We start from the raw sequence: 24960 nt of genomic DNA, 5'->3' as shown, positions 1-24960 counted from the left end.
CACAGTTCATAAAATCAGTAACAATTTGGAATTTTCCTATCAAATGTTTAGGAAATATGCCAATAGCAAGAAATGAGATGACTTCAATGCCAACAGTCTGACCTGTCAGCAGCAAACTTGTATGTCCTCAAAGGAAAGGTCCTTAGCCAGGCAAAGCAGTGTAAGCCTGTAATCCTAGCTACTTGGGAAGCTGAGGCAGGAGGATCACAAGTTTGAGTTCAGTCTGTACAATTTTGGAAGGGGCTGGGGATAGAGCTCAGTGTATAGTGCCCCTGCATTCAATCCCCATTACCTGCTCCCCACCACACCCAACACATACACACAAAGCCAGATGCAGTGGCACAAGTTTGTAATTCCAGCAACTAGGGAAGCTGAGGCAGGAAGACTGCAAGTTTGAGGTTAGCCCCACCAGCTTAGGGAGGCCCTAAGCAACTTGGTGAGATTGTCTCAAAATAAAAAGGGCTGGGGATGTGACACAGTGGTTGAGTCCCTTGGTTCAATCACTGGAGGAAGAAAAGGAAAGAAAAGAATCCTTGTTTTTTTCCTGGGACCAAGGGAATGGGAAGAAAAATGATATGGGCGGAGAGAGAGGCAAAGGGGAATCAGCAGAGCACAGCTGGAGGTGAGGGCCAGGAATTCAACGAAGAATTCAGAAGAGGCCCTATAAGACAAGAGTCCCAAACTGTTGAAATATTGGGACTCTGGACCTCTATTAAAGAGAAGAACTCCTCAGAAGCTCCACCTGCACTTTGCAGTGTGGGGTAGACAGGTACTGCAGAGGCAGAAGGCTGTGGGGACTAGCAATGCTGGAGGATGCTGGAGGCAGCCTTCTCCGAAGAGCCTGATGCCACGTTCGGAGTGCTGTACTGGCCAGCCAGGAGCTCTGAGGATGGCTGCAGCACAGTCACTAGTTCCCTCAAACCAAAGTGTCTGAGAAAGGTCATCTCTTCTGACCCAGTGGCATCTGGGGGACACAGGCATTTACCCATGGACAAGGATACCCTTACAGAACTTGCCAGAATCAGTCTGGGGGGGTCAATGCTGCAGCTCAGCAGTAGAGTTCTTGCCTGGCACACTCAATTAATGCTTTTTTTTTTTTTTTTTTTTTTTTTAACAGCAAATCAACCTCATAATCAGCCTGGGGATGGGGGATGCCCCCTTTATAACAAGCAAGTCCTTCCAGATTTAAAAAAATGATACTTTATTATAATTTTTTTAATTGCAGAATTCCAGTCTAAAACATTAGACACACACTCCCACACACTGACGTCTGGTGCTGTCTTTCATACCCCTCAAAATTTGGCCAATGAGTTATGCCTCAGGATTTTTCAGCTCAACCCCACACACCAACCTAGAACAAAAGGAAATGTCTTCTGGTTTTATCCACACTTCCAGAGTGCTAGACAGCTACAAGGTTTGCCAAGTCACTTTTTGTTAGGTTAGAATAACAGCACCAGGCAGGGTTCTGGGTGTTACAATCTGCAAGCGGGCTATCCTACAGGCTCTTTCACTGTTTTAGTTTGTCTCTTCCTTCAGGAGTTGCCTCACGTGCAGCAATAAAAAGGTTATCTTCCAGCTGGGCGCAGTGGTGCATGCCTGTAATCCCAGTGGCTCGGGAGGCTGAGGAAAGAGGATGGCGAGTTCAAAGCCAGCCTCAGCAACAGCGAGCAGGTGCTAAGCAACTTGGTGAGACCCTGTCTCTAAATAAAATACAAAATAGGGCTGGGGTTGTGGCTCAGTGGTTGAGTGCTGAGTTCAATCCCAAGTACCCAAAAAAAAAGTATCTTCTGGTCAGAATCACAATGGATAGCAAGTGTTTCAGATGAGTAATAATGCTAGCTAAGTTAGTAGCCTATAACTGAGAGATCCAACCTCAGGGGTTACAACTCAAAAATAAATATTATTTCAAGGTAAGGAAACAAATTACTTGGCTGGCTAGGGAAATTCTTGATAATTCAGTGTGCACTTTTGCTTCATGTTGTATTTCAAGACAAAAATCAGATAACCTATATCTCCCATTCCACTCAGAGCAGCCTTCCAGTCTCCCTCAGTATAGCGAAACGGCTCTGGAGCCTAGAAGTTGTCACCCTGTAGCTTGGGTTACTTGGTGCTCAGATAACAACCTCCACAAGGCCCAAATCTTATTAAGACCAACTACTTCTTTCAATATGATGGTACTAAGATAAAGGCCTTTACTCCAAGAAAGGGAGGACAAAGAAGCTGGGACAAGCTGAGGATAACTACACTATTAGACTCCACAACACGAGGGAACAAGAATATTGAAGCAAGCAACCTTTTCAAATATCACTATCATCTTCAAAACCCTGCTTTTGTAATCAGGAAACCAGGGGAATCTTGGCCTGAATTGCCTACCAACACATTCTTCTTAACAGAAGTGAAGATATTTTAGGATATGAAAAGCATTTCAAGACATCTGTTTTCAGGGATGGACCACAGCCACAAAAATACTTTTCAGAGTTGGTTCATTCTAAAGTCTATCTCAAGAACAAGGGCAGTCAGCTTTCATGAGGTACTGAGACGTGTTCTGGCAAAAATATTTTTGTTTTCCTAAAGTTATAAGCTGTCTTTAAGTTCAACTATAATATATATATCTGTTCTTTTTCTGTCAGCAAAAAAAAATGATTTTTTTAAACTCCAAAATGAATAATATCTCTGTAGAATGAAGGCAGAATTTTGGTTGCTTGTTTTTTATAATTTAGAACACAGATGAAATCACAAGGTCCGCAATGGTCTCTGCATTCATGTCTTTCAAAAGTCCTTTTCTCCTCTCACATGAACTCATCTGAATCATTGCCATCCTGTAGGAAACAAAAAAGTGAAACCATAACATTCTCAAAAATAAGTAACTCAACATTTCAAATTCACAAGTATAATCTTAACTGACAAGCCTCCTTCTTATCTCCAATCAATCTCAGGGTACAGAAGTAAAATGTAAAATAACTAAATTCACTCATCACTTCTTGTCCATCTTTATTAGTTCCCTGGAACAGCTGCATTAGCAGGCATACTTGTTAAGGTGTCACTGCATGGACTGATTCACAGCAACAAGTTACCATGATTTCCAAAGTATGAAGTAAGGCCAATCTGACCTAGTACAGGGTGTAATGAATGTGAAGATAAAAAAATGCAATTTTTGTGTAAGAGAAGCTAAAATCTATTCACTTAGCATGAATCCCATATTTTAAAAAATAGGTAACTGAGATGACAGATACATTAATTTGTTTCACCATAGGAACTTTGCCATCTATACATATCCCATAATATCTCATTGTATATCTTAAATACATACAATAAAATTTAAAAAAGAGAACATATCTAATCCTTCAACAAATATACAAATAAACATGCTTTGAAACCTTTACGCCAACAACGCTGCCACTATGCAAAATAATTGTGGCCTAAATTCCAGGTATTTTGAGCCTCAAGATTGTCAGATCTGTGATTTTCCAAAATGGTTTTGATTTTTCCCTTTTTTCACAATAAAAATCCACAGGAAGTCATATATAAGTTAGTTACCAAGTTAGCTGGCTTGCCAAGTTATTAAGAGAACCTTATGTGATGGCATACAGAGTACAGGATCAATTTTCTTGTGTGGTGCAGACAAGCACTCCAGGCCACGCCCAGAGGTGGGCTCTGCTCCTTTACTGCCAGTCTCACTGACAGCCTGTCTTCTGCTTGTGTACCACCTGGGCACCAAGGCTGTTTCATCTCCTGCCCCTTTGTTGCTTGACACCAGGATTGCTAGAGACAAGGACAGGACGGAGGCTTACACATGCCCTTCTCTTCTCTGACATCCTCTGTTAGAGACAGTGGGGATGTAGGACACAGGTGGAAAACAATGGTTTTGGTGCAGTCTGGCTTTATTTTCAGTTTCATTCAGTGGCTCTTTCTGTGCTTTTCTTCCATTAGCATAAGAAACTGAGGCCACAAAGTGTCTCAGATAACTGTACAAAGAGCAGACAACTGTTTGTGTTCTATCTATCCTAAAGAAGTTACTGCAGCAGCAGCAGCAGCAGCTATGTCTGAAAGGGTCATCATACATCTTCAGGCTTCAGCTTTCCAACCCAGCCACTAAGGATGAGCAGCGCAACAAAGGGATCCAGGTCAGTGACAATGAAAGTGCATTAGTCCCTCCTACAGGCTCTGAGTCAGGTCTGCAAGAGTTCCCATGTATCTAAGAGCCCATGTCTGCGATCATAGTAATTTTTAACATATACCTGAGTTCCAAGACTTTATTTGGACAACTTTTCCATTTTAGATTCCTTTTACTTTGAGTCAATATGCTTTTCAATATAACAAATAGGTTTCTTAGATAGACACAGTGGCACAAGCCTATAATTCCCATAACTCAGGAGGCTGAGGCAAGAGGACGGCAAGTTCAAGGCCAGGCTAGGAATTTAGTGAGACCCTATCTCAATATTTTAAAAAAGGTCTGGGGATACAGTTCAGTGGTAGAGTGCCCACCCTGCATTCAGTACCCAGTACAGCAAGGAAACAAACAAACAAACAAAAAAACCCAAAAAAAAACCCAAATACGTTTCTCATCACTAAAATTGATAAACGAAATAATGTTAAAAGTAATTGTTTTTAGTTCCCAATTCCAAATTTATGAAGATTTAAAAGAAATTATAAATTGGTGAGAATTATTCTAAACAGAGACCAAAGATTCAAAATAAAAAACTTCATGGTGAAAGTCTACATTCTTCCTGATGAACAAGCTAAGTTAAAAATCCAGTTCTAGCTTACACAAACACCCAGCTTTAACTCAAAATTAACAGATCATGCTGCCAGAGTTGATCACAAGAGGCCTGTATCCTCCAAGAGGAGACAGTTTTAAGGAGAACCAAAGCCAATCCTTTTGAAGCGTGGGGAAGCTGCAAGAGCCCTCCCCACTAATAGAAAATAAAAATAACAGTGCCAGTTTCCTTGGGCACCTGAACTTAATTAAAACCAGCTCAGACACAGCAGTAGACGATGAGGAGGGCAAAGGGTTAATCTTTTGGTCTACAAATCCAATTTCCTAGCTCTGCTGCTCTTAACATTTGTTGTTAATCAGATGGTATTTGTGTATCAATGTATACAGTTGGCTCTCCATATCTGTGAGTTCCATATCTGTGTATTCAATCAATGCAAATGGAATTTTTTTTTTAATTCAACTATACTGAAATGTTGAACATGTACAGGTATTTTTTTCCCTTATTCCCTCAACAATGTAGTATAACAACTATTTACATAGAATTTACATTGTATTAGATATGAGTAATTAAATCATATGGGAAGATTGCATATGTTATATGAAAATACTTTGCTGTTACACAAGGGACCTACGCAACTCTAGATTCCAGTATCTGCAGAGGTCTTGGAATCACTGTCCCACAGATTCCAAAAGACACCAATGTGTATATGCGTGCGTGTGTGCATGTGTGTGTGTGTGTATTTCTCAACTCCACAACAATATCCAAATTTAAAATCCATGATGATGGGAATAAAAATGTCTAAGATCATAACAATGTGGGGGTCAGATTTCTAGTAGAAAGTGGCCTCTAACTAATAGAAAACTAAGTAGTAGCCTCTAACTAATATTTTAAGTAATAATAACCACAGCAAAGATTAGAGTATTATATTTAACTTAAGGACTAACAATGACTACTTAAGCAGTGATTAAATCCAGAAAGATTTTCACACATATATACTTGTTTAAATTTAGAACAGCCCCATGAGCTAATGTCTCCATTTCACTGATGAGGAAAACTCCTTTAGAGAGGTTAAATAACTTTGTCAGGTTTACCCAACTAGTAAATGGCAGTTTAAATCTTCTGCAGTGTTCTGCTGAATTATAAAATGCTATTCTGGAATTGTTCAGGAATAAACTATAAAGATACATCTCAGATTCAAAGGATACTCATAAATTTAGTTCTTTAAAGAGGTGGGAATAAGGATGTTGCTTTCATACATGCCTGAAAGAAAATTAGATACAAACAAAATCCTATCCATTCCAATTCATGCACTAAATCTGAGGTTGGACTAGTTGGTCTTTAAGGGAAGGAGAGCTGCTTAGCAGAACTTTCTGCAACAATGGAAAAGTTCTGTCTGTGCTGACTTGGTAGCCCCTAGCACAGGTATCTTGTATTACTATGGGCCTCAAGTTTTAATTTAATTTTAATTCATTTAAATTTAAATAGCACATGCATTTAGTGGTTAGTGTATTGGATAACATAGATCTAAAGCATGCTTTTTAAAACTATGTTGTAATACCCAGAATATCTGAAATACATCTGGATGGTTTCATTTTCTGCAAAGACTGTTCAGTAACAGCTAAATTACGCTACCTCTCTGGACACTTCAACATAAATTTTGAGAAAGACAGTCCTCAAGGACAAGATATCTCTGATGCAGTTCCAATAAAATAATTAGATGTGGATGTTAAGAATATTCCTCTAGGCTGGGCGCAGTGGCGAACACCTGTAATCCCAGTGGCTTGGGAGGCTGAGGCAGGAGGATCGAGAGTTCAAAGCCAGCCTCAGCAAAAGCGAGGCACTAAGCAACTCAGTGAGATTGTCTCTAAATAAAATACAAAAAATAGGACTGGGGATGTGGCTCAGTGGTTGAGTTTTCCTGAGTTCATTCCCTGGTACCCTCTCCCTACCAAAAAAGATTTTTTTAGTATTATGCTATGGGTCGACATTTTTTGTCACTTAGGCTACAGTGAAAGATCTGAGGGTCAGTACTTTTTATCTTTAATTGAAGGTGATAATTTTGTTTTAACTCAATTACAATATAGAATCTATAGTCAAATTAACAGAAAAACATTAATAAGTAAAGGCACTTTTGCAGTCCTACAAACAGAAAAGAAGGGGGAAAAAAAAGTCCTGCACTGTAGTAGGCATGTCCCCCAAAAGCCCATGTGTTAAAGGGTTGGTCCCAACCCATTGTGCTACTGAGAGGCAGTGGAACCTTTAAGAGGCAGCACCTCATGAGAAGAAGTTAGGTTATTGAGTGTGCCTTGAAAGGGATACTGGGATCCCAGGCCTCTTTGCTTGTTCTACCACCCACTCCAACCATTAAGTACTTATGCCAACCAATCATGGACTGAAACTTCCAAAAACTGTGAATCAAAATAAACCTTTCCATATTTTAGGTTATCTTAAATATTTTGTTATAGTACTGGAGAGCTGATTAATATATCATATAATACTAGTAGACCTGCACTTCACAGTAGATAAGGTATAACAATCTCTTATCATGAGGTAACTTAACAATCTCTTATCATGAGGTAACTAAACCAAACAAAACATGAGAAGGTCTCCAAGGGAGGAGGGGCAATGCTTAACAGATCCAGCCCAAGTGAGCACACTAGTTGGCAATCACAGTGAACAATCTGCAACACCATAAAAAACTCACTACACCTTATTAAAAGCCTCAGTGAATTATTTCAAGGCACACATTAGTGCAAATAACTTTAACATACCTGATTTGAAGACATATTCTCAACTTTCATTAATGATGAATAGCTCCTAGAAGAAAACATTTAAAATAAGGTTACTGAGATAACAAGCATTTTATTAACATTTACCACATATCAAGCACTGCCAAGGGGCTTCAGAAAGAAACAAAATAGTTTTTAGATATAATCCTTGTCCTCAACAAGATCGCAACATTAAAAGGATGAATGTCTATGAACAATAACTAAGATGGACACAGCATTTCAGTTTACCAAGAGCTTTCTCACTTGACTCATGTCACTTCCACAACTCTGTGAAGTAGATGGTATTATTCCTATTCCTTAGAGGGGGAGATTCACCTATGGTCAAGAACATGTGTGATGCACTGCCAAAATACACAGTCCAAACTGTAAATGCTACAGAAATACAAAGGAGAGAACACACAGAGTGGGCAGGAACTGTCAGGGTAACCTTCACAGTTGAGGCAGAAGCCTGATGAGTAGGCAGGTTGAGTGAGGGGGCATTACAGATCTAGAGACGGGGATAAGCTAAGGCAAAGAGGTGGTATTTATAATGACACGTTGAGGTTCAAACTGACTCCAGTGAAGTCTGGAAACAAAGCAGTGGCAAATCAGGCTAGACATAGGGGCCCAATTATGTTGTCCTAGGAGTGTGAGTAAACATGACGTGATCAGCAAGAAGCCATATACAGGACTGAGCAGAGGAAAGGCATAACAAGATTCAGCAAGTACTTATTAAATATTCACAGTGTGTAAGACCCTGCGCAAAGTCTCACTGGAGAACGGGACAGGGAGAACACACAAAATGATGACTGCAATAAAGTCCAGCCCTGAAGGAACTTACTGGAAGGAGAAATAAGTTACCTCAAAAAGGTCACAAGGAAAAGTGTAACATATAATGCCAGTTTTTAAAAAAGGAATCTTCAGGAAATAGAGTGGATGGAGGAGAAGAGATGTTAAGGCAAGAAGACCAGTTAACAATACAAGTATTTGCCATTTACTAAATATCCTCTTTCTGTTAAGAAATGAATTAAGTGCTTCGTAAGTCAGAACTAAGCCCACAACCATATTATAAGGCAGAGAGTATTACAGGAAGCAGAGGCAAGAAAGATGAAGATGGGTTTTGAGCCCAGGTCTGCCTCCCAAACTCCCACTCATCCCATCCAGCCTACTGTAATACCTCAAATGGATGGAATGATCCACTGTTGTAATAGCTACAAGGGCAAGAAAAGATAAATAGGAGAGAAATGAATGAAGACATCAAGGTTTCTAGTGTGGGTGACTTGAAAAAAGGATCTTGCAAATGAGAGCAATGAGAAGATGTGCGTTGTTTGGGACATGCTGCCCCTCACCTGAAGTGATGGTGACACACAAGTCAACACGAACTGCAGACAGTGAAAACTGGAAACCAGAAAGAAGAACTGGTTACAACATGGTTAAGAGAATGAGCTGGGAGGCATTCAGAGAAAGATTAGCTGAGCCTGTAGAAGTCCATGGTTTCCATATGAATAAACAAAACAGGCAAGATCAACAAGAGCATGAACACAAAGAGAAAGACACAATGATTTAAAGAAAAAGTGGTTAGAGCAGAGAAGCTCAATCCTGGTTGCATTTAAAATCACTGTGAAGATCAGAACATACCCAGGTGCCAGGCTGAAGAACTTCTGGTTACAAATCCCATCTCTCTGAAAGTAACACATACATTCATTTCTCTGAGCTCCATCACATTAATCCAGCTGCCTCTCTGATACCTTTCTGCACGCCTCAAAGGTATCTTCAGATTCCTAAGTCTATATCTAACTCATAATCTGCACACCTACCCAAAACAATTTCTTTCCATTGGTTCGTAGCTCCAAGAATGGCAGTATTTTCTATTCCACTTCAAAACAGAAACCTAGGAATCATTCTGAGTCCCTCCCTTCAACCCAACCTATAATCCAATTCTATCATTTTACCTACTCTCTTACCTCTCATTGCTCCTCTCCACTTCCATATCACCACCACAGTCCAAGATACCAACCTGTGATGCGAACAACTGCCAATCACTTGACGCCTATCCACACCTGTTGGGGGTTATGCCATGCGAACTCGCCGAAGATGGCGCCTGGCAGCTAGCCAGAAGCTGTTTTGATCACACTGAAGGTACGCGTGCACAGGTGTTCTCAAGTGCTCCTGCTTGCGCCTGCTCATGATTGGGCAGCTGGCTCCTCCCCTGATCTCAACTGGCGTGGCTCCGCCCTCCGCCTCTTGGAGGGAATATAAGCGGACAGTAGGTAGTAGAGAAAGAGCAGCAGCAGGCAGAGAAAAGTGACAAGGAGCAGCAGCAGGCAAAGAAAAGTGACAAGGAGTAAGGAGCGACAGTAAGAGGAGCAGCTAGCAGAAAGAAACAGAGAAGCCATTAGCAGAAAGGAAGAAGAAGCGGCAAGCAGAGAGAAACAGCAAGTAGGGGCAGCGGTGGAAGATAGATCGAAGAGCGGAGAGCGGAGAACTGAGAACACATCTTTAGGTTGCAGATCACAGATTGCAGTACGCGGGACACATCCCTAAGGCACCTTAGGTAGACGGACCCTTAGTTCACAGGATGCAGGACGCACCTTTAAGAAGCAGCAGTAAAACTGAGAAGACATGGATTTCTGAAAGTGTAGTCTCTCTCTTAAGCAAAGTCTTTCTCTCATGCAAAACCTCTCTCTCTCTCTCTCTCTCTCTCTCTCTCTCTCTCTCTCTCTCTCTCTCTCTCTTAAAGCAAGCAAACCTCAGTTCCCTCTATGCTCTATACCCGCGCAAAGTGTTGCTGCAGGCAGTGACAAATTGCCTTGGGCGGCGACACACACCCACTCTGGTTCCCTTTACAATCAGATCAGTAAAGTGACCTCACCAATAATCACTGTATTACCTGTCATGGTTTGGATGTAAGGTGTCCCCAAAAGCTCATGTGTGAGCAAGGTTTAGAGAAATAACTGGGTTATGGGAGTCTTGACCCAATCAGTGAATTAACCCCTGGATGGGATTAACTGAGTGGTAACTGAAGGCTGGAGGAGGTGGGAATTGGGTGCGTGCCTTTGGATATTCTGTCTCTGGCATGTGGAGTCTCTCTCTGTTTCCTCTTCCTCCATGATGTTCTGCCTCGCCTCAAGCCCTGAGGAATGGAGCTGGCTGCCTATGAACTGAGACCTCTGAAGCCATGAGCCCCCAAATAAACTTTTCCTCCTCTACAACTCTTCTGGTTAGGACTTTTAGTTACAGTAGCAAAAAGGCTGACTAAAACACTATCCTTGCTTGAAACCTTCCAATGATGTCACATGGCCAAAGAGGCCCTCCATGGAATGGTGCCTTGCTCCACACCCCCTTTCATTACTGCTGCTCTAGATATGGGACTTTGGTCCTGTGTTTTGCTTTGCTGCCTCCCATACAGGGTCTTTGCACTAGATGTGAGTTCCCTGGGTCTAGAGCACTCCTCCCAGTCCTTCTTAACTAGCTAAGAAAGTTCTGATCTCAGCTTTAAGAATCACTGTTTTAGGTATGCTGATCTAGGTTACTTGTTCCTTCACTTTATGTGCAAACCACTGTCCTGCACCAGGGGATGCAGCGATGCACAGCACTTCTCAGATGGAGCTTATGATTCACAGGAAGAGGTAGTGCATACAGTGTTGCTCACAGAAAGCAGCAGCAGTGCATATGAGACAAACAAAAGGAAGCACAAGCAAAGCAGCCACGTCTTCATGAGGCTGAATCATTCTTTTAATCAGCAGCCTCAATGCTTCCTCTTCTGCAAGTTGTTACTGATCTCATTCTATAAGTCTACTACTTCTCCATATCCTAGGAACCTATAAAGGCCCCTTATCACCTACAACATTTTGTATCAAATGAAATCTTTTAAGTTACTCTACTATGTACTTAATTTTTCATTCTTTTACCTGACCCTGACTCTGGCCTCGCCAACCTATTCATCCTTGCCTCAAAGGCAAGTGGTATACAATGGATTTCAGAATTAGACTTGAGTTTGAATTCCTACCTTGTCACTTATTAGCTGTGACGACTCATTGTGGTTTGGACAGGAAATGTTCCCTGAAAAGCTCCTGTAGCAGTGCAGGAATGTTCAGAGTTGTGAAATGATCACATCATAAGAGCTGTAATTTAACTGGGGGGGGGGGGGGTTTGATCCATTTGATGGGATTAATAATCTGAATGAATTACTGGGTTGTTATTGTAGGTAGGGTGGTGGCTGGAGTAAGAAGCAGGTCACTGGGGGTGAGCCCTAGTCCTTGGCTCCTTGTGCATGTTCTTTCTGGTTCTTAGGTGCCATTAGCTAAGCAGTTCTAATACATACACTTCCACCATGAAGTTCTGCTTCTTCTCGAGCCCAAAGCATCAAAGTTGACTGACCTTGATCTGAACCTCCAAAACCATGAGCCCAAAATAATCTTTTTTTTCCCTTAAGTTGTTCTTATCAGGTATTTTAGTCATAGCAACAAAGAGTTGACTAACACACTATTCACACATTAATCTCCTTGCAGAAGTAATCTGCCTGAAAACCAAGTTCAAATCAACGTTCAAACTGATATATTTACCTGTGACTTATTTATATGGGTCCTGTACTTCTCTCACTTCAATCTCTAGAGGTTTGAGTTCAAATCTGATCTCCCAAACTCCCAATTGATAACATCTCTATCTCAGGTGCCTATAGTCCGCACTCTTTGTTGCAACTGCTTCAAAGTCTGATCTGCTATCCATTTTTCATTAATTATGTTTCCCTGTTAGTTCTTTCTTCTGGTCATGATATCTACATGGTGGGCTTGATTTTCAGGTTAAAAAATATTTGGTACAATAACACAAAAAGCCAAATAAGAAAATACAAGATTAAAATAAAACAAGTAACATACAGAATTTGATCTCTTGGTTGGAAGATTCAAAAACAGAAATTCAAGCGCTAGTAGCACTACAAATGTATTAAAAGGCAGAGGCTTAGAGCCTGTTGCTGCAACTTCACCAAAGCTGCAGAGTGAAGTGTGCAGGCTGCAGCTCTGCATGTGCCCAGCACAGGACCCCTGGCTACCGCATCCCACTCCCACATTGCAGCACTCCTCCTCTCCTCCACCCGTGCAGCCCGCTACTGGAAGCTGTTTGTGTGGCATGTTTAACAGAAGTAAGGATGCCAAGTGTTTTTGGTTTTCTGAGGTCCATGATGACTATCAAAAAATACAAGTGACTAGTGACTAAGCAAAAATGGGACTGATGAAACTTTTGAGCAAAAATTTTCTCAATATGACTAAGAATCTACCTCCCCAACTTCATATAAATGTTTTAAATGTTGTTGACACCATGGAAGAGAGCCCAGAAAATACAAGGACTACTTTTAGTAGATAGATTCTTTTAATTTTTTGCAACCACTGAAACTAGTAAAATCACTAAATGCCCTAAATTTTAGTAGCATATACCTTGGGTCAAAGGAAAAAAAAAAAAAAAGAGTGTATTTTTAGGCAAATTATAACATCTATAAATTAAATGATTTATATTGAATAAATATTGCTTTAAAACTGAGTTGGATAGAGAGCAGAAGAATGTAACAATGTATGCAGGTTGGAAAAGAAGACTGAAACCAACTCCCTATGTGACCTTGAGCAAGTTACTTAATTGCTTCTCAGACTGTTTCCTTTTCTATAAAATGCAGATAACAAAAATATCTACCTGATAAATGAGACAATGCAATGAAGCATTCTTAGAACAGCACTGGGCAGAAGGTAAATGTTAAAGAAGGTTAGTGATCCTTTCTTACTGAATGTTAAAAATAAATTGATACTACATTTCTTATAACATCACTGTCTCTAAACAGAATGATGATAGATCTTAAAGGGCACAAAAGCCATGTTTTCGATTTTCCCCATTCCAAACTAAGAATTAACTACTATAAATCCTGCATCACTCAGAATTCAAATTTTTTCTACACTGATGGAGTTAATCATTTTTCTTTTCTCACAACTCAAAGACGGCTCACAATTGCAAGTCATATCATACATTTAAATTTATGCATTAGTTTGCCTCATGTTAGCAAATTATAATTCAGGATAACATTTCCAGAATTCTCCATTTGAAAATTCTATTTTAAATGAAGCTTATCATCCTTTCTTAGCAGAACCCCCAACAGGAACACATGCAACTAATGAGTAATGGTACATGATGACAATACTACATTCTGATGCAATAACCTAAGATTGCATGATATTCCAAGGAACTGGGTGAGGACATGGCAGGACAACTGGTTTCTGATTTATACCATTCCCAAAGGCAACATATGTTCTCAATATCTTTTATTTTTTTATTTTTATTTTTTGGTATACATATCACAAATAATACCTATGGAAAATCTACCAGTTCTATGACTTGATGTCAGAAGACTAATTTCCTTTAACTAAGAAAAATGAGAGGCCTATTCCGGTGTAGAAGCATATATTTATATAGATTCAGGGTGGTAGGCAGGATGACATCCCTCCCAGCAAGGTGCAGTAACACATGCTTAATCCTAGCAACTCTGGGACTGAGGCAGAGGATAGAAAGTTAGAGGCCAGCCTGAGCAACTTAGTGAGATCCTGTATCAAAATAACAAATAAAAAAGACTGGGAATGTAGCTCAGTGGTAGAGCACCCTGTTTAATCCCTAATATAAAAAAAAAAAAAGAGACATTCCTTTCCGGATCCTTATCCCAGAATGTCCACACCCTAATCTCTAAAACCTTGTATGGCAATAGACTTTGCAGGTGTGATTAACAACCCTAAAATAGGGAGATTATCATGGATTATATGGGTGGTCCAATCTAGCTGCATCACGCCTTCAAACCAGAGAAAGCAGTGGTCAGAGAGGAAAAAGTGACATTGGCTTTGAAGATGGAAGAAGGGGCCATAAGCCATGGGAATGAGGGCAGCTTCTAGAAGGTAGAAAAGGAAGGAGATTCTCCCCTAGAGCCTCCAGAAAGAAATATAGCCCTTGACACCTTGACTGGTTCAATGAGAACTTCACTGGACTTCTGACCTATGGGATTATAATGTAGTAAATGGCTTTAAGCAACTAACTGTGTGGCAACTTGTTACAGAAACAACAGAAGACCAATGTAGTAGTATTCTTATGGCCTTGGTACTTCAAGAGCCAAAGTGTATTCTAACTATTGTTTTAAAATGCAGACCACTGGAGCAGTCTCATCACATTAATTAAACTTTAAAAATGTAGAAAAAAATTTTAAAACACAGTTTTCAGAGTTTCTAGTGCTGGCCTTTAGAGCCAAGACAACTGTATTTGAAATGCATAGTCAATATTAAATACTTCTTAAAGGCTGGGGTTGTAGCTCACTGTTAAAGAGTACGTGCTACATGTGTAAAGCCCTGGGCTCAATCCTAGTACCACCACACCCTCCCCCAACCAAAAAAACATTATATCATCTCTTCTTTTTTGAAAAACTTACAAACTAAACTCTAAAGAAAACATATGATTGATTACTTAATAAAATGTTATTCCTTTCATATACTCTCATATCCTACCTCCATAAAATGAAATTCATTTGACCAACATGTAAATATAAATGCTTTCATTCATTTAAGGCTCTGAGTTTGCTATCCTTCTTTCATTCACCAATTTATCATTTTTAACAGTTAATCCATGATCAAAATCAGCAACATCTTTGAGGTCAACATCAATGAGAAAGCTCCAACATACCTAAGTTCATCCATCTCCCTCTTCTTCTTCATTTCTTCTTTCTCTCTCCTTTTCATTTCCTGAATTTGGGCTTTTTTCTCATTCCTCTCTTCCCGGTCTCTGCCTTCCTTCTCCGCAGCTAGGTCTGGAAACCGCTCCAACTTGGTCTTTTCTAATCGGTTCAAGATCTCATTCACTTTTTTCTCCACTGTCATAATTTTTACCTGTGAGAGAGACAGGGGGAAAAGGACTATTTATTTATTTATTTATTTTTTCCTACCAGAAGAGGGGTGGTTTTCCAGGGGTTTGGCAACCCAGTTTAACTCCCTTAGGAAACATACATCATGCTCAGCCCTCAACAACAGTGGAGTCAGACAGAATAGGTGGGTTTCCACTCCGCGCCAGGATGCGCCTTCTGCAGTGGTGCCAAACACTTACATCCTTCTGCCTGTGAAAGCCTATCTGCCCCACATCCATGTCAGCTGTTTTCTTCAGGTTAGACCACGGCGTATATACCACATTAACGTTGTTCATCTTGCAGCCTGCCAAGAGAGACTGTCTTCAACACGCAGGCAGGATGAGACTGAGCAACGCACCCCCTTACCCACTGCAAACTGCCATCATCCAACCCAGGAAATGGCTTAGGATGAATAAGCTTTCCACTGTTCCAAACCACAAAATGCTTTTCAAAAACCACCCACAAAAGGCAAATGGTATTAAACAAAACACAACCGTAAATATTACCATGGAAAACAAGGGTCCATGGATTAGCTTCAAGGACTTGTGAGAACTTCCTGGAATTGACAGCAAAATTTATCATGCGAATTTTTTGAAAGAAAAGGACCCAAGTAAACTTCCTCAGATTCTCAAAGGAGTCCTTGAGTCAGTAAAGGTTAGGAAACAATACATGGACATGGCATGGGATTCCAGAGACCTGGATTCTATCCTGGCAATACTGCAAACTAGTTGTGCCACTTTGAGAAAGTCCCCATGGCTTTCTGAATCTCTTCTGAAAAATCCCACCACCACCTCCACCACAGGTGCCCTCTATCCCAGCAGCTGCCCCAGCAGCTATGAGAATCACCTGTGATTCTCTGGTCTGCTGCTTTCCATCACCCTTCCACATCAGATAGCTGTACACTTTAGTGTTTAAATCCCTGCATTCAACTGGAGAAAGCTGATGAACACCACCTTACGAACTGATCAAAGTTAACATCACCAAAAATGGGGCAAAATGAAATCATGTTCTACTTCACTGGAACATGCAAAACTTTACTTGTGCATTATTCCTGCTCAAAAATACAGACTGTGCCTTGAAGTTCCTTGCTGCCCACCCCCCAAGTGCACACTGTAATTCTAATCAACAGAATGCATCAGACAAACCCAAACTCTGGGATACTACACAACATTCCCACTCATTAAAAGTACTGATAGACAAAGAGATACCTCCAGATTAAGGGAGATCAGAGCTATAACAGCTAAATACACTGTATGATCCTGGATCAGAAATTTTAAAAAATGGCTATATAAAGGAATAATAGTAAAACTGACAAAACTTACATATGGACTATATGTCAGGAAACAGTTGTGTGGTTTTTTTTTTTTGTTTGTTTTGTTTTTTAGTACTGGGGATTGAATCCAGGGCCTTGAGCATGCTAGGCAACTGCTCTACCACTTAGCTATACCCCCAGCCCTTTTTATTTCATTTTGAAGGGTCTCATTAAGTTACCCAATCATGCTATGAACTTGCAATCCTCCTGCCTCAGTCTCTGAGTAACTGGAATTACAGGCATGCAACCCCACACCCTGTATGCTATCCGTGTTAAAATTCCATGAATTTGATCACTGTAATGCAGCTATTTAAGATGATGCCCTTTCGTATATATGCATACATGTATCTATTTATTTATCTATTGGTACCAGGGATTGAATCCAGGAGCACTTAACCACCGAGCCATATCCCCAGCCCTTTTTATATTTTTAGAGACAGAGTCACACCGAATTGCTTAGGGTCTTGCCGAGTTGCTGAGGCTGGGTTTGAACTCATGATCCTCCTGCCTCAGCCTCGAGTTGCTGGAATTACAGGCATGCACCACCATGCCTGGCAATGTCCTTGGTCTTAAAAGATAACATGTTGAAAGGTCATAAAGTCTGTAATTTTCCTTCAGATGGCCCAGCTATAAAGTCAATGATATGCCAGGCACAGTAGTGCACATATGTATCCCTAGCAACTTGAGAGGCCTAGGCAGGAGGATCACAAGTTTGAGGTCAACCTCAGCAACTCAGCAAGACCCTGTCTCAAAATAAAAAATAAAAAGGACTGGGGATATAGGTCGGTGATAGCATATCCCTGGTTCAAACCACAGTACCACCAAAATAAAAAGTTGATGGTAAAATTATATATATATATAGAAAGCAAATAAATATGAAAAATTTAAAAACTGGTGAATCTAGGTGAAGAGCATATGGGAATTGTATTTTTCTTGCAACTTTTCTGTAGGTTTGAAAAAATTGTTTTCAAAACAAAAAGTTAAAAAAAAAAAAAAAAAAGAATTTCCATGTGCCAGGCACATGATACAAACATGAATCAGGCAATGGACCACCTTCTGAGACCCTAAATGCAGGGAGATAAGTACATAAATAACTTCAAGGCTACCAAGAGCTGAAGAGGGGATAGACATCACCACAAAGGTAACCAGAGCTCCGGTCTAAGACAAAAGACTCAAGTCTTTTGAGAGTCTTATTACAGTGCAGAGCTCTGAGATCTTTGACAAATTTCTTATTATTCTTTAAGTTCAGTTCTCTCATCTACAACATAAAAATAATCATCTAATTCAATAAGGTTGATAAATAATCTGTCAAGTTTTCAGGGCAGGATCAGTCCTATAACTAACAGTCCATCAATGCTAGCAATTATACTATTACTACGACTGCTGTATGCCCCTTGAACCTTAGCTGGGATCTGATCGTGTGATGCTGAGAAGGAGGGATGCCTGAGGAGTCAGAAGGAATAGCATAACAAAGGCAGGAGGTGGGAAACAGCAACTATCGTTTCCTGTGACTAGAGTGTGAACCTGTGAAAGGAAGAAGTCTGTGGTCGACCAGAGATGCTCAGCCGCCAGCTGGAGCCTGGACAGAAGGGGCGTCGCAAAGACATTCTAAGCTTTTAGGAAGTTTAACCTGGTAGGATTTGCCAGGTGATATAGAACCAGCTGACCTATATTCTAGAGCTAGGACTCAGAACAGGATGATTCTATGATAACAAAGAAGTTTAATTCCCACTTCCTCCTTGGTGTTGAGCAATGAAGGCAATTAACAAGGGACAAAATACCAGTATCACAAGAGAAATGTCCTCAGCAAATCTTATAGCAAAGACCATTTCATTCCTTAGCAAAATCCTCTGCTACTGACTTATGAAAGCGAGGTCCTGGGGCTTAGGTTCTTTTTCTGCTAGCCGAACTATCACTGTGGAAGACTGAGGAGGAGACAGAAGAGACAGTGTCACGACCTCTTTCTGTTTTCTCTACAACTAGTAAACTATAAAGAGACTAAGAAAAAGATGCTGAGCCAAGAATAAGGAGTCCACAGCCTTTTGAATAAAAGTTCATCTGCTAGCCCAGGATATGAGGAGGGACAAAGATTTGTGAAAAGGTTGGAATACAGAGGAAAGAGGTAATGACTGTTTTTATTCCAGTCCCTGAAGACCTAAGAAAATTCTATTCTACTTATAAAATGGAATGTCCTCAAACTCATTACAATTTGTTGATTTATGGAGTTGAAAATCAGTGGCTCCATAAGGAAAGAATTCTACCTCCTTTGGCTAGGTGGCTAATTGTTATTAAGGCTGCCCAAGTTAAGATTCAAGAAATACAGTCTCAGTGACAGGGAAGGGGGATGGTTGACAGCGCTTGTCCTATAATCGCCAACCCCTGGTACCAGTTACCAGCTATACAACTGCCCCATGTTTATCTTTCACCCAAACTGTATTTCTTTCCACCTGTACAGATCATCCCTCAATTTCAGATCAAACCAAAGTTACCTCTACGCTATCTAGGTCTGTGTCCCACTCCTAAAATCTGATCGACGAGCTTAAACATGCTTAGCAGACCACCACCCTCCCAGTTCACCTTCTTAACTGCCACCCTTGCCAATAATCTTTCTTTTATGGTCTTTACTAACCACTACATTAAATTTTATATAGTAGAAATAAAACAAGTACCAAGCATAGTACTCCAGGCCATCCCTAAAACATTTAAGCTAACTGTCCCCAGCAGGTGCTACAGAAAGTTTTGTAAAAAATGGTGATATTCAGGGATCATTCCAGAACAACTAAGTAAGATTTTCTGGGGAGAAGTGGTAACAAGATCAATTGACTCGACACTTTCACAACTTAGAGAAAGAAAAAAAATATGTCACAGGAGGAAGACAGAAAGAAAAAGTAGGGAAGTATGATTTAGAGATTCTAGTTTCAGAATCTAATGACAAATGAAGGAAACAAACATCCACCTTAAAAATAAAGCCACAAGACACATCACTCTTGCTTAGCTGTCAACAATTCCAAATTTCCAAAAGTCTTTTCACAAATAATCTTTGGGGTAGGCAGATCCAGACATCCTTCTTTCTATCCAAGGCAAGGAAAACAGTAAAAAGAGCTGACTTGGAACAGTGAAAACTTGAGGGGTGAGAGATAGTTTAGTTCTTTGACAGAGAGCAAAACTGTACCCACTATAAAGATATCATCTGCTAGTCCTTTGATGCAAACCAAGTCAACTGCATGTTCTCTGAGGTGTAATCTATTTCAGACACAGAAAGTCAGTGCTGATTCAAAAAACACCTTAGGAAAACTGACCTTGAATGCTATTGGCCTTCACAAGGTGGGCACAGTCCATCAGTACTTCCTTTGGAATGTCTTCTATTTTCTCTCCCTGAAACACAAAAGTAATCAAATGGTCCACTTCCTTGCTGTTGACAAATACTAGCACTTAAAATAGCCTTTCTGCCTTGCTTGCTAGGTGTGAGTTTACTACAAGTAGGGGCTCTTGAGTTATATTACAGAACACGGAAAAGCAAAGTCAATTTATGATGTCCATCAAGGGAATATTTATTTAAATTTGAGAAGATAGTAATATGAAAAAAAATCATATGTCGAAAATAAATCAATAAAATAAAAAAAAGTCAGATGTCGAAATATTAGCTGTAATTATATCTGAGTAATATTTGTTCTCTTCTTATTCTTACTTCTGGCAACTGTGGGAAAATGATGCCTATTTTTGACAACCCAAACTCTTGCTGGCTGAGTGAGGTCTCCACGACGTTCCTCTCAAAGAGAACTCAAGAGTTCTGGGTCTCAAATATCTGGTGGGTTTTCTACCCTCAAACATAATTAGGAACAAAGCTTCTGTGCTACAGCTTAGCCAGTCACTGTGAGGGAGAAGTAACAAAGATAATCTTTCCTTTTTCTCTACCTGTACTGAAGAACAATTCAAGAAAGCAGAAGTATGTCAGAGGTAAGCATAAGTGGATATCAGTTCAGTACTGGTTCCTATTTGGTATGAGATTAAAGAAATACCTGTTTGAGAATGAATGTTCCACCTAACTAAATATGGAGATAAATTAAGCTTATTCCATTATGTTACTCAAATATTCATTTTCTTTCTTGGTCCTAGGGATAGAACCAGAGGTGCTTTACCACAAAGTTACATCCCCAGTCCTTTTTACTTGAGACGAGAACTTGCAATCCTCCTGAGTTGCTAAGATTACAGGTGTGAGCCATCATGCCTGGCAAACTTTTTTCATTTTAATTGTTTTAAATGGAAACTTCTTAAATATATAAATTTTGACCCAAAATAAGTGATCTGATTTTACCACTACTTTCAAGTCATCTCATTCCATTTCAAGACCATTTAAATAGAGGATTCTGAAATAATATCTTAGTGACACAGTGTCTTCATTATGAATATCGATCATTACACTGGGTTATAGTTACTGATTAAATACACAGAAGTTGACTTCATAGTAAATAAAGTCAAGATGATTTTTTAAAAAACGCCAACAGTTTGAGTGTTCACTATGTTCTAGGTAGAGTAAACAGTCCTATGAAATAGATGGAATATCCTCACCCTGCCAAGAAGGTGTGAAGTTAAGTAGCAAGGCCAAGGCCGATCATGTCTGGTAGGTGATGGAGCTGAGAGATGAATCCAGTTTAAAAGCCATGCTCTGAAAATGAACCCCAGGATTGGGTTGCTTATGGAGTTCTAGCTGTACCATATAGTTTCTTGGTACCTGATATCAAACTATGTCCCAATATGTCTTCTTACTATCTATGGTTGTCCACAGATAGTAAAGCCATCTCCTATCTTTATTTTGCTACTTCCAATATAATATGAGCAAACAGAAAAAAGAAAAAATCATCCAGCTTAGCACTCCACATAAAATCAGAGGAAGTGAGCCCAAAGTGTCCGAGGTACTTTCAATATGTGAAGGCCAGAATTTTGATGGTAGGTTCTGTGCCATCAGTTAATGGGATAAGAAACCTTTAAACTTTCTCTATGGGTTTCAAAATCAAAGGAGACGATAAAAGAGCATAGCTGAATATTCCTGATCTTCAAGGTGTGGAATGAATTCAATTAAATTCAACAAAAAAAAACCCAATGAATGCATACAGTGCCATGAAACATTCCAAGTGCCTTAAGAAAGGCTGGGCCATTTAGTCCCCACAGTGATCCAACAGGATAGGTAGTAGGCCTCTCCCACAAAGGAGGAAACAGGAAGTCAAGTAATGTGCTCAGTCACAAGGGTATAAGCTGTACAGCCAGTATTCAAATCCAGTATTTTGGCTGCAGCTGGGTTGCAACCACTTAGTTTTGAGCATCTCCAACACATACTTGGTATCTACTAAGTACCAGGGACTAATATGTTTATGGCAGGAAATAAACTAAGTAAAAGTCCCTCAGGGAACATACATTTTCCAACTGAGCACATTATGTGTTTCTAAAAGAAACTGCAATTGAACCTCGATTCAAACAAGAAAGAACTGGTGGTAATGTGGATTCACCTAATTATTTCCACATGGAAACAGCAGAATCCAAAGGGAAAAAATAATCTGTACCAATAAGAGACACAGTAACACCACCGCACTTGATTCTTTCAAAATTTCATAGTTTCAGATCACAAAGAATTACCTAGGAGAATTCAGAAATTTGCTCCAGCATGAAGTTCACAATCCTCCTCTTTTCCTTTACAATACAGTCCTCAAAAACCTCAACAGTGTGGCTGGGGCTGGGCCTATTGCTCAGTTGGTAGAGGGCTTGCCTTGCATGCACAAGGCCCTAGGTTCAATCCCTAGCACCAAAAAAAAAAAAAAAAAAAAACAAAAACCTCAACAGTGCTAGGCAGAGTGGTGCACACCTATAATCCCAGTGACTTAGGAGGCTAAGGCAAGTAGATTAAGGCCAGCCTCAATAACTCAATAAGACCCTACCTCAAAATAAAAAATAAAAGGAGCTGGGATGTGGTTCAGTGGTTAAGCACCCCTGGATTCAATCTCTGATACCAATAAAAACCAAACCAAAACAAAACAAAAATCAACAGTACAAGTAAGATTGGGCATACAGTTTAACCCTGCTACTAAATTCAGAAGTTAATATTGTAGCCAGCATGTTCTTATTAAAATGGTGTGTGTGTATATATATATATATATATATATATATATATATATATATCTTGTTATTGTTGTTATTAAACCTAAAGTTTTTGGAAAAAAACCTATGGATAGCAATCAGCATTTTAAACTAGTACAATACTCTGAGGACCATCTAGCAAAAAGGGGTTTACGGAAATATATATATCTTTTGACCCAATAATTCCATTTTTAAAAATTACTCTAAGAAAATAATTCAGAAGAATAGAAAGTGGTTCATGTGAAGGCATTTTTTATTAGGAATTCATAATGCTAACAAATTGTAAATAACCAATATTCTGATAAAGGTTTCATATTATAATTGTGGCATATGATCAATACCATGGAGTCAGTCAAAATAATAAATATGAAAATAATACAGAAACATGAAAAAGTTCATAAGCTATCACTTAAAAAGTAATACAATCAGCCAGAAGAAGTCAGGAAAGATGCAGACAGGAAAAAAGAGTAGGATATCACATTACTGGAACGGCAGCAGGAAAAAAGCAGCTTACATGTAACTTAGGAAAGTGATGTTTTGATGAAAACCACAAGAAAAAAAAGACAAAACTACCAGCGCACCAAGTACTCTAGCAGATAGTGCTGCTTCTCATGGGGATACAGGTTAGTAATTCTGAAATGATCTGTGCATACACTGGAATGAGTGAATGAAGTGGAGGCCAGGTGGTGGTGGCCAGGCTTCACTGGTGCAGAGGGAAACGGTGGATGAGCTGGCAGGGAAGGCTAGAATGAGCCTAGGATTAACACATGCGTCACAGGCATCAGTATGAGCTCAGGTTTAGCTTAATATGGACATGATGGAGAGACAGAAAGACAATGACAGCAGATATGTGTACATACATAGGTTCACAGACACACGTTTCCTAGTTTTGTCAGTTGAGAGGGTCTAGAGAGCAGTGACACTCTAGAAGCAACAGGCACACCCAGAGCCCAGATCTTCATTTTGAAATACCATTCACCAAGAAAAGGAACCAGGTTCCTGTAGAAATGGCTGATTCTACAGCTGAGGCAGGAATAATACAAGATGTGCCTGAAGCATCTCAGAGGGACAAAAGATAAGAAAGAACTCAAAAAGGGAACACAGGAGCTAAGCAAGCATATCAAAACCAACAGAGTAATACAGCACTGAACTCTAACCCAAAGTATAAAAGAAACATGAGTCCACACTGATGCAAATAAATGGGGAAAGAGACAAATCTTCCTTTCAGAACTCCAAATAAAATACTCAGATGCTCTGCACTCTACAAAGTGAAACTTAATTCTATCCTCTGGTCCCTTGAGTTGGAGCTGGGTTTAGTGCATTGCTTTCTAATAACCAAGTCTAGAAAGGGAGAGAAAAGCAGCTTCATAGTGGAGCAAGCTGGCAGACACTATCTTGGCAGGTGACCAAGGCTCACAGCATCAGTGATAAGTCCTGTCAGTGAGTGTACCCGGAGATGTGATGTTGAGCAGAGCATTTCCCTCTGTGGTTCTCTTACCCCCAAACCCATAACCTCAGTCTAGTCTTGAGAAAAACATCAGATGAACTCAGATCAAGTGACATTCCACACGATCCCTGATCAAACTGTCAAGGTCATGAAAAACAGGTTAACGAGTGAGAGAATATCACAAACCAGGAGATAGAGCAGATGTGACTACTAAATGCAATGTGGTACCCTAGACTGGATCCTAGAAGATGAAAACAACATTAAGGGAAAAACTGATGATGTTCAAATGAAGTCCAGAGTTTAGTTAATAGTTATGTATCAAGGTTGGCTTCTTAATTTTAACAAATGTACCTTGGTAATGCAAGATGTTAGGTACAAGGAAAACTATATGGGAACTCCCTGCGCTATCTTCACAATTTTTCTATGAATCTAAAATTATACCAAAGTGAAAAGTTTACAAAAACAAGAATATACATACATATGTGATTCAACTATTCAAAATACATGAATAAAGACAGATCGGAAAAATAGTAGTACTGTATTACTAGGGAATATTGAATCTCTTTTCCTTTGTATTATAAGGCAGGAGAATCACATGAACCTGAGAACCACTAGAACAGATAGAAAGTCTGGTGGTGTCCAAATAATGGAAAGACAGAGCATGCAAAGGG

The 24960-nt window shown here is 39.8% G+C and overlaps 1 protein-coding gene across 1 annotated transcript in view; it reads right to left on the bottom strand.

Moving 5' to 3' along the window:
• Positions 1-1180: 1180 nt before the first annotated feature.
• Ccdc25 (coiled-coil domain containing 25) overlaps positions 1181-24960 on the bottom strand; it is a 38840-nt gene continuing 15060 nt past the window's right edge. The window contains exons 5-9 of the mRNA XM_047551262.1: positions 20013-20088; positions 15602-15705; positions 15185-15387; positions 7490-7535; positions 1181-2819 (exon numbers count right to left, since the gene is read on the bottom strand). Of these exons, the coding sequence (XP_047407218.1) occupies positions 2790-2819; positions 7490-7535; positions 15185-15387; positions 15602-15705; positions 20013-20088 (459 nt within the window). The 3' untranslated portion in view covers positions 1181-2789. The remainder of the gene's footprint in view (positions 2820-7489; positions 7536-15184; positions 15388-15601; positions 15706-20012; positions 20089-24960) is intronic.

The sequence above is a fragment of the Sciurus carolinensis genome, chromosome 4, assembly GCF_902686445.1.
Source record: "Sciurus carolinensis chromosome 4, mSciCar1.2, whole genome shotgun sequence".
NCBI lineage: Eukaryota > Metazoa > Chordata > Mammalia > Rodentia > Sciuridae > Sciurus > Sciurus carolinensis.
The sequence above is the reverse complement of the archived record's forward strand: the minus strand, read 5'-3'. Positions and strand labels throughout refer to the sequence as shown.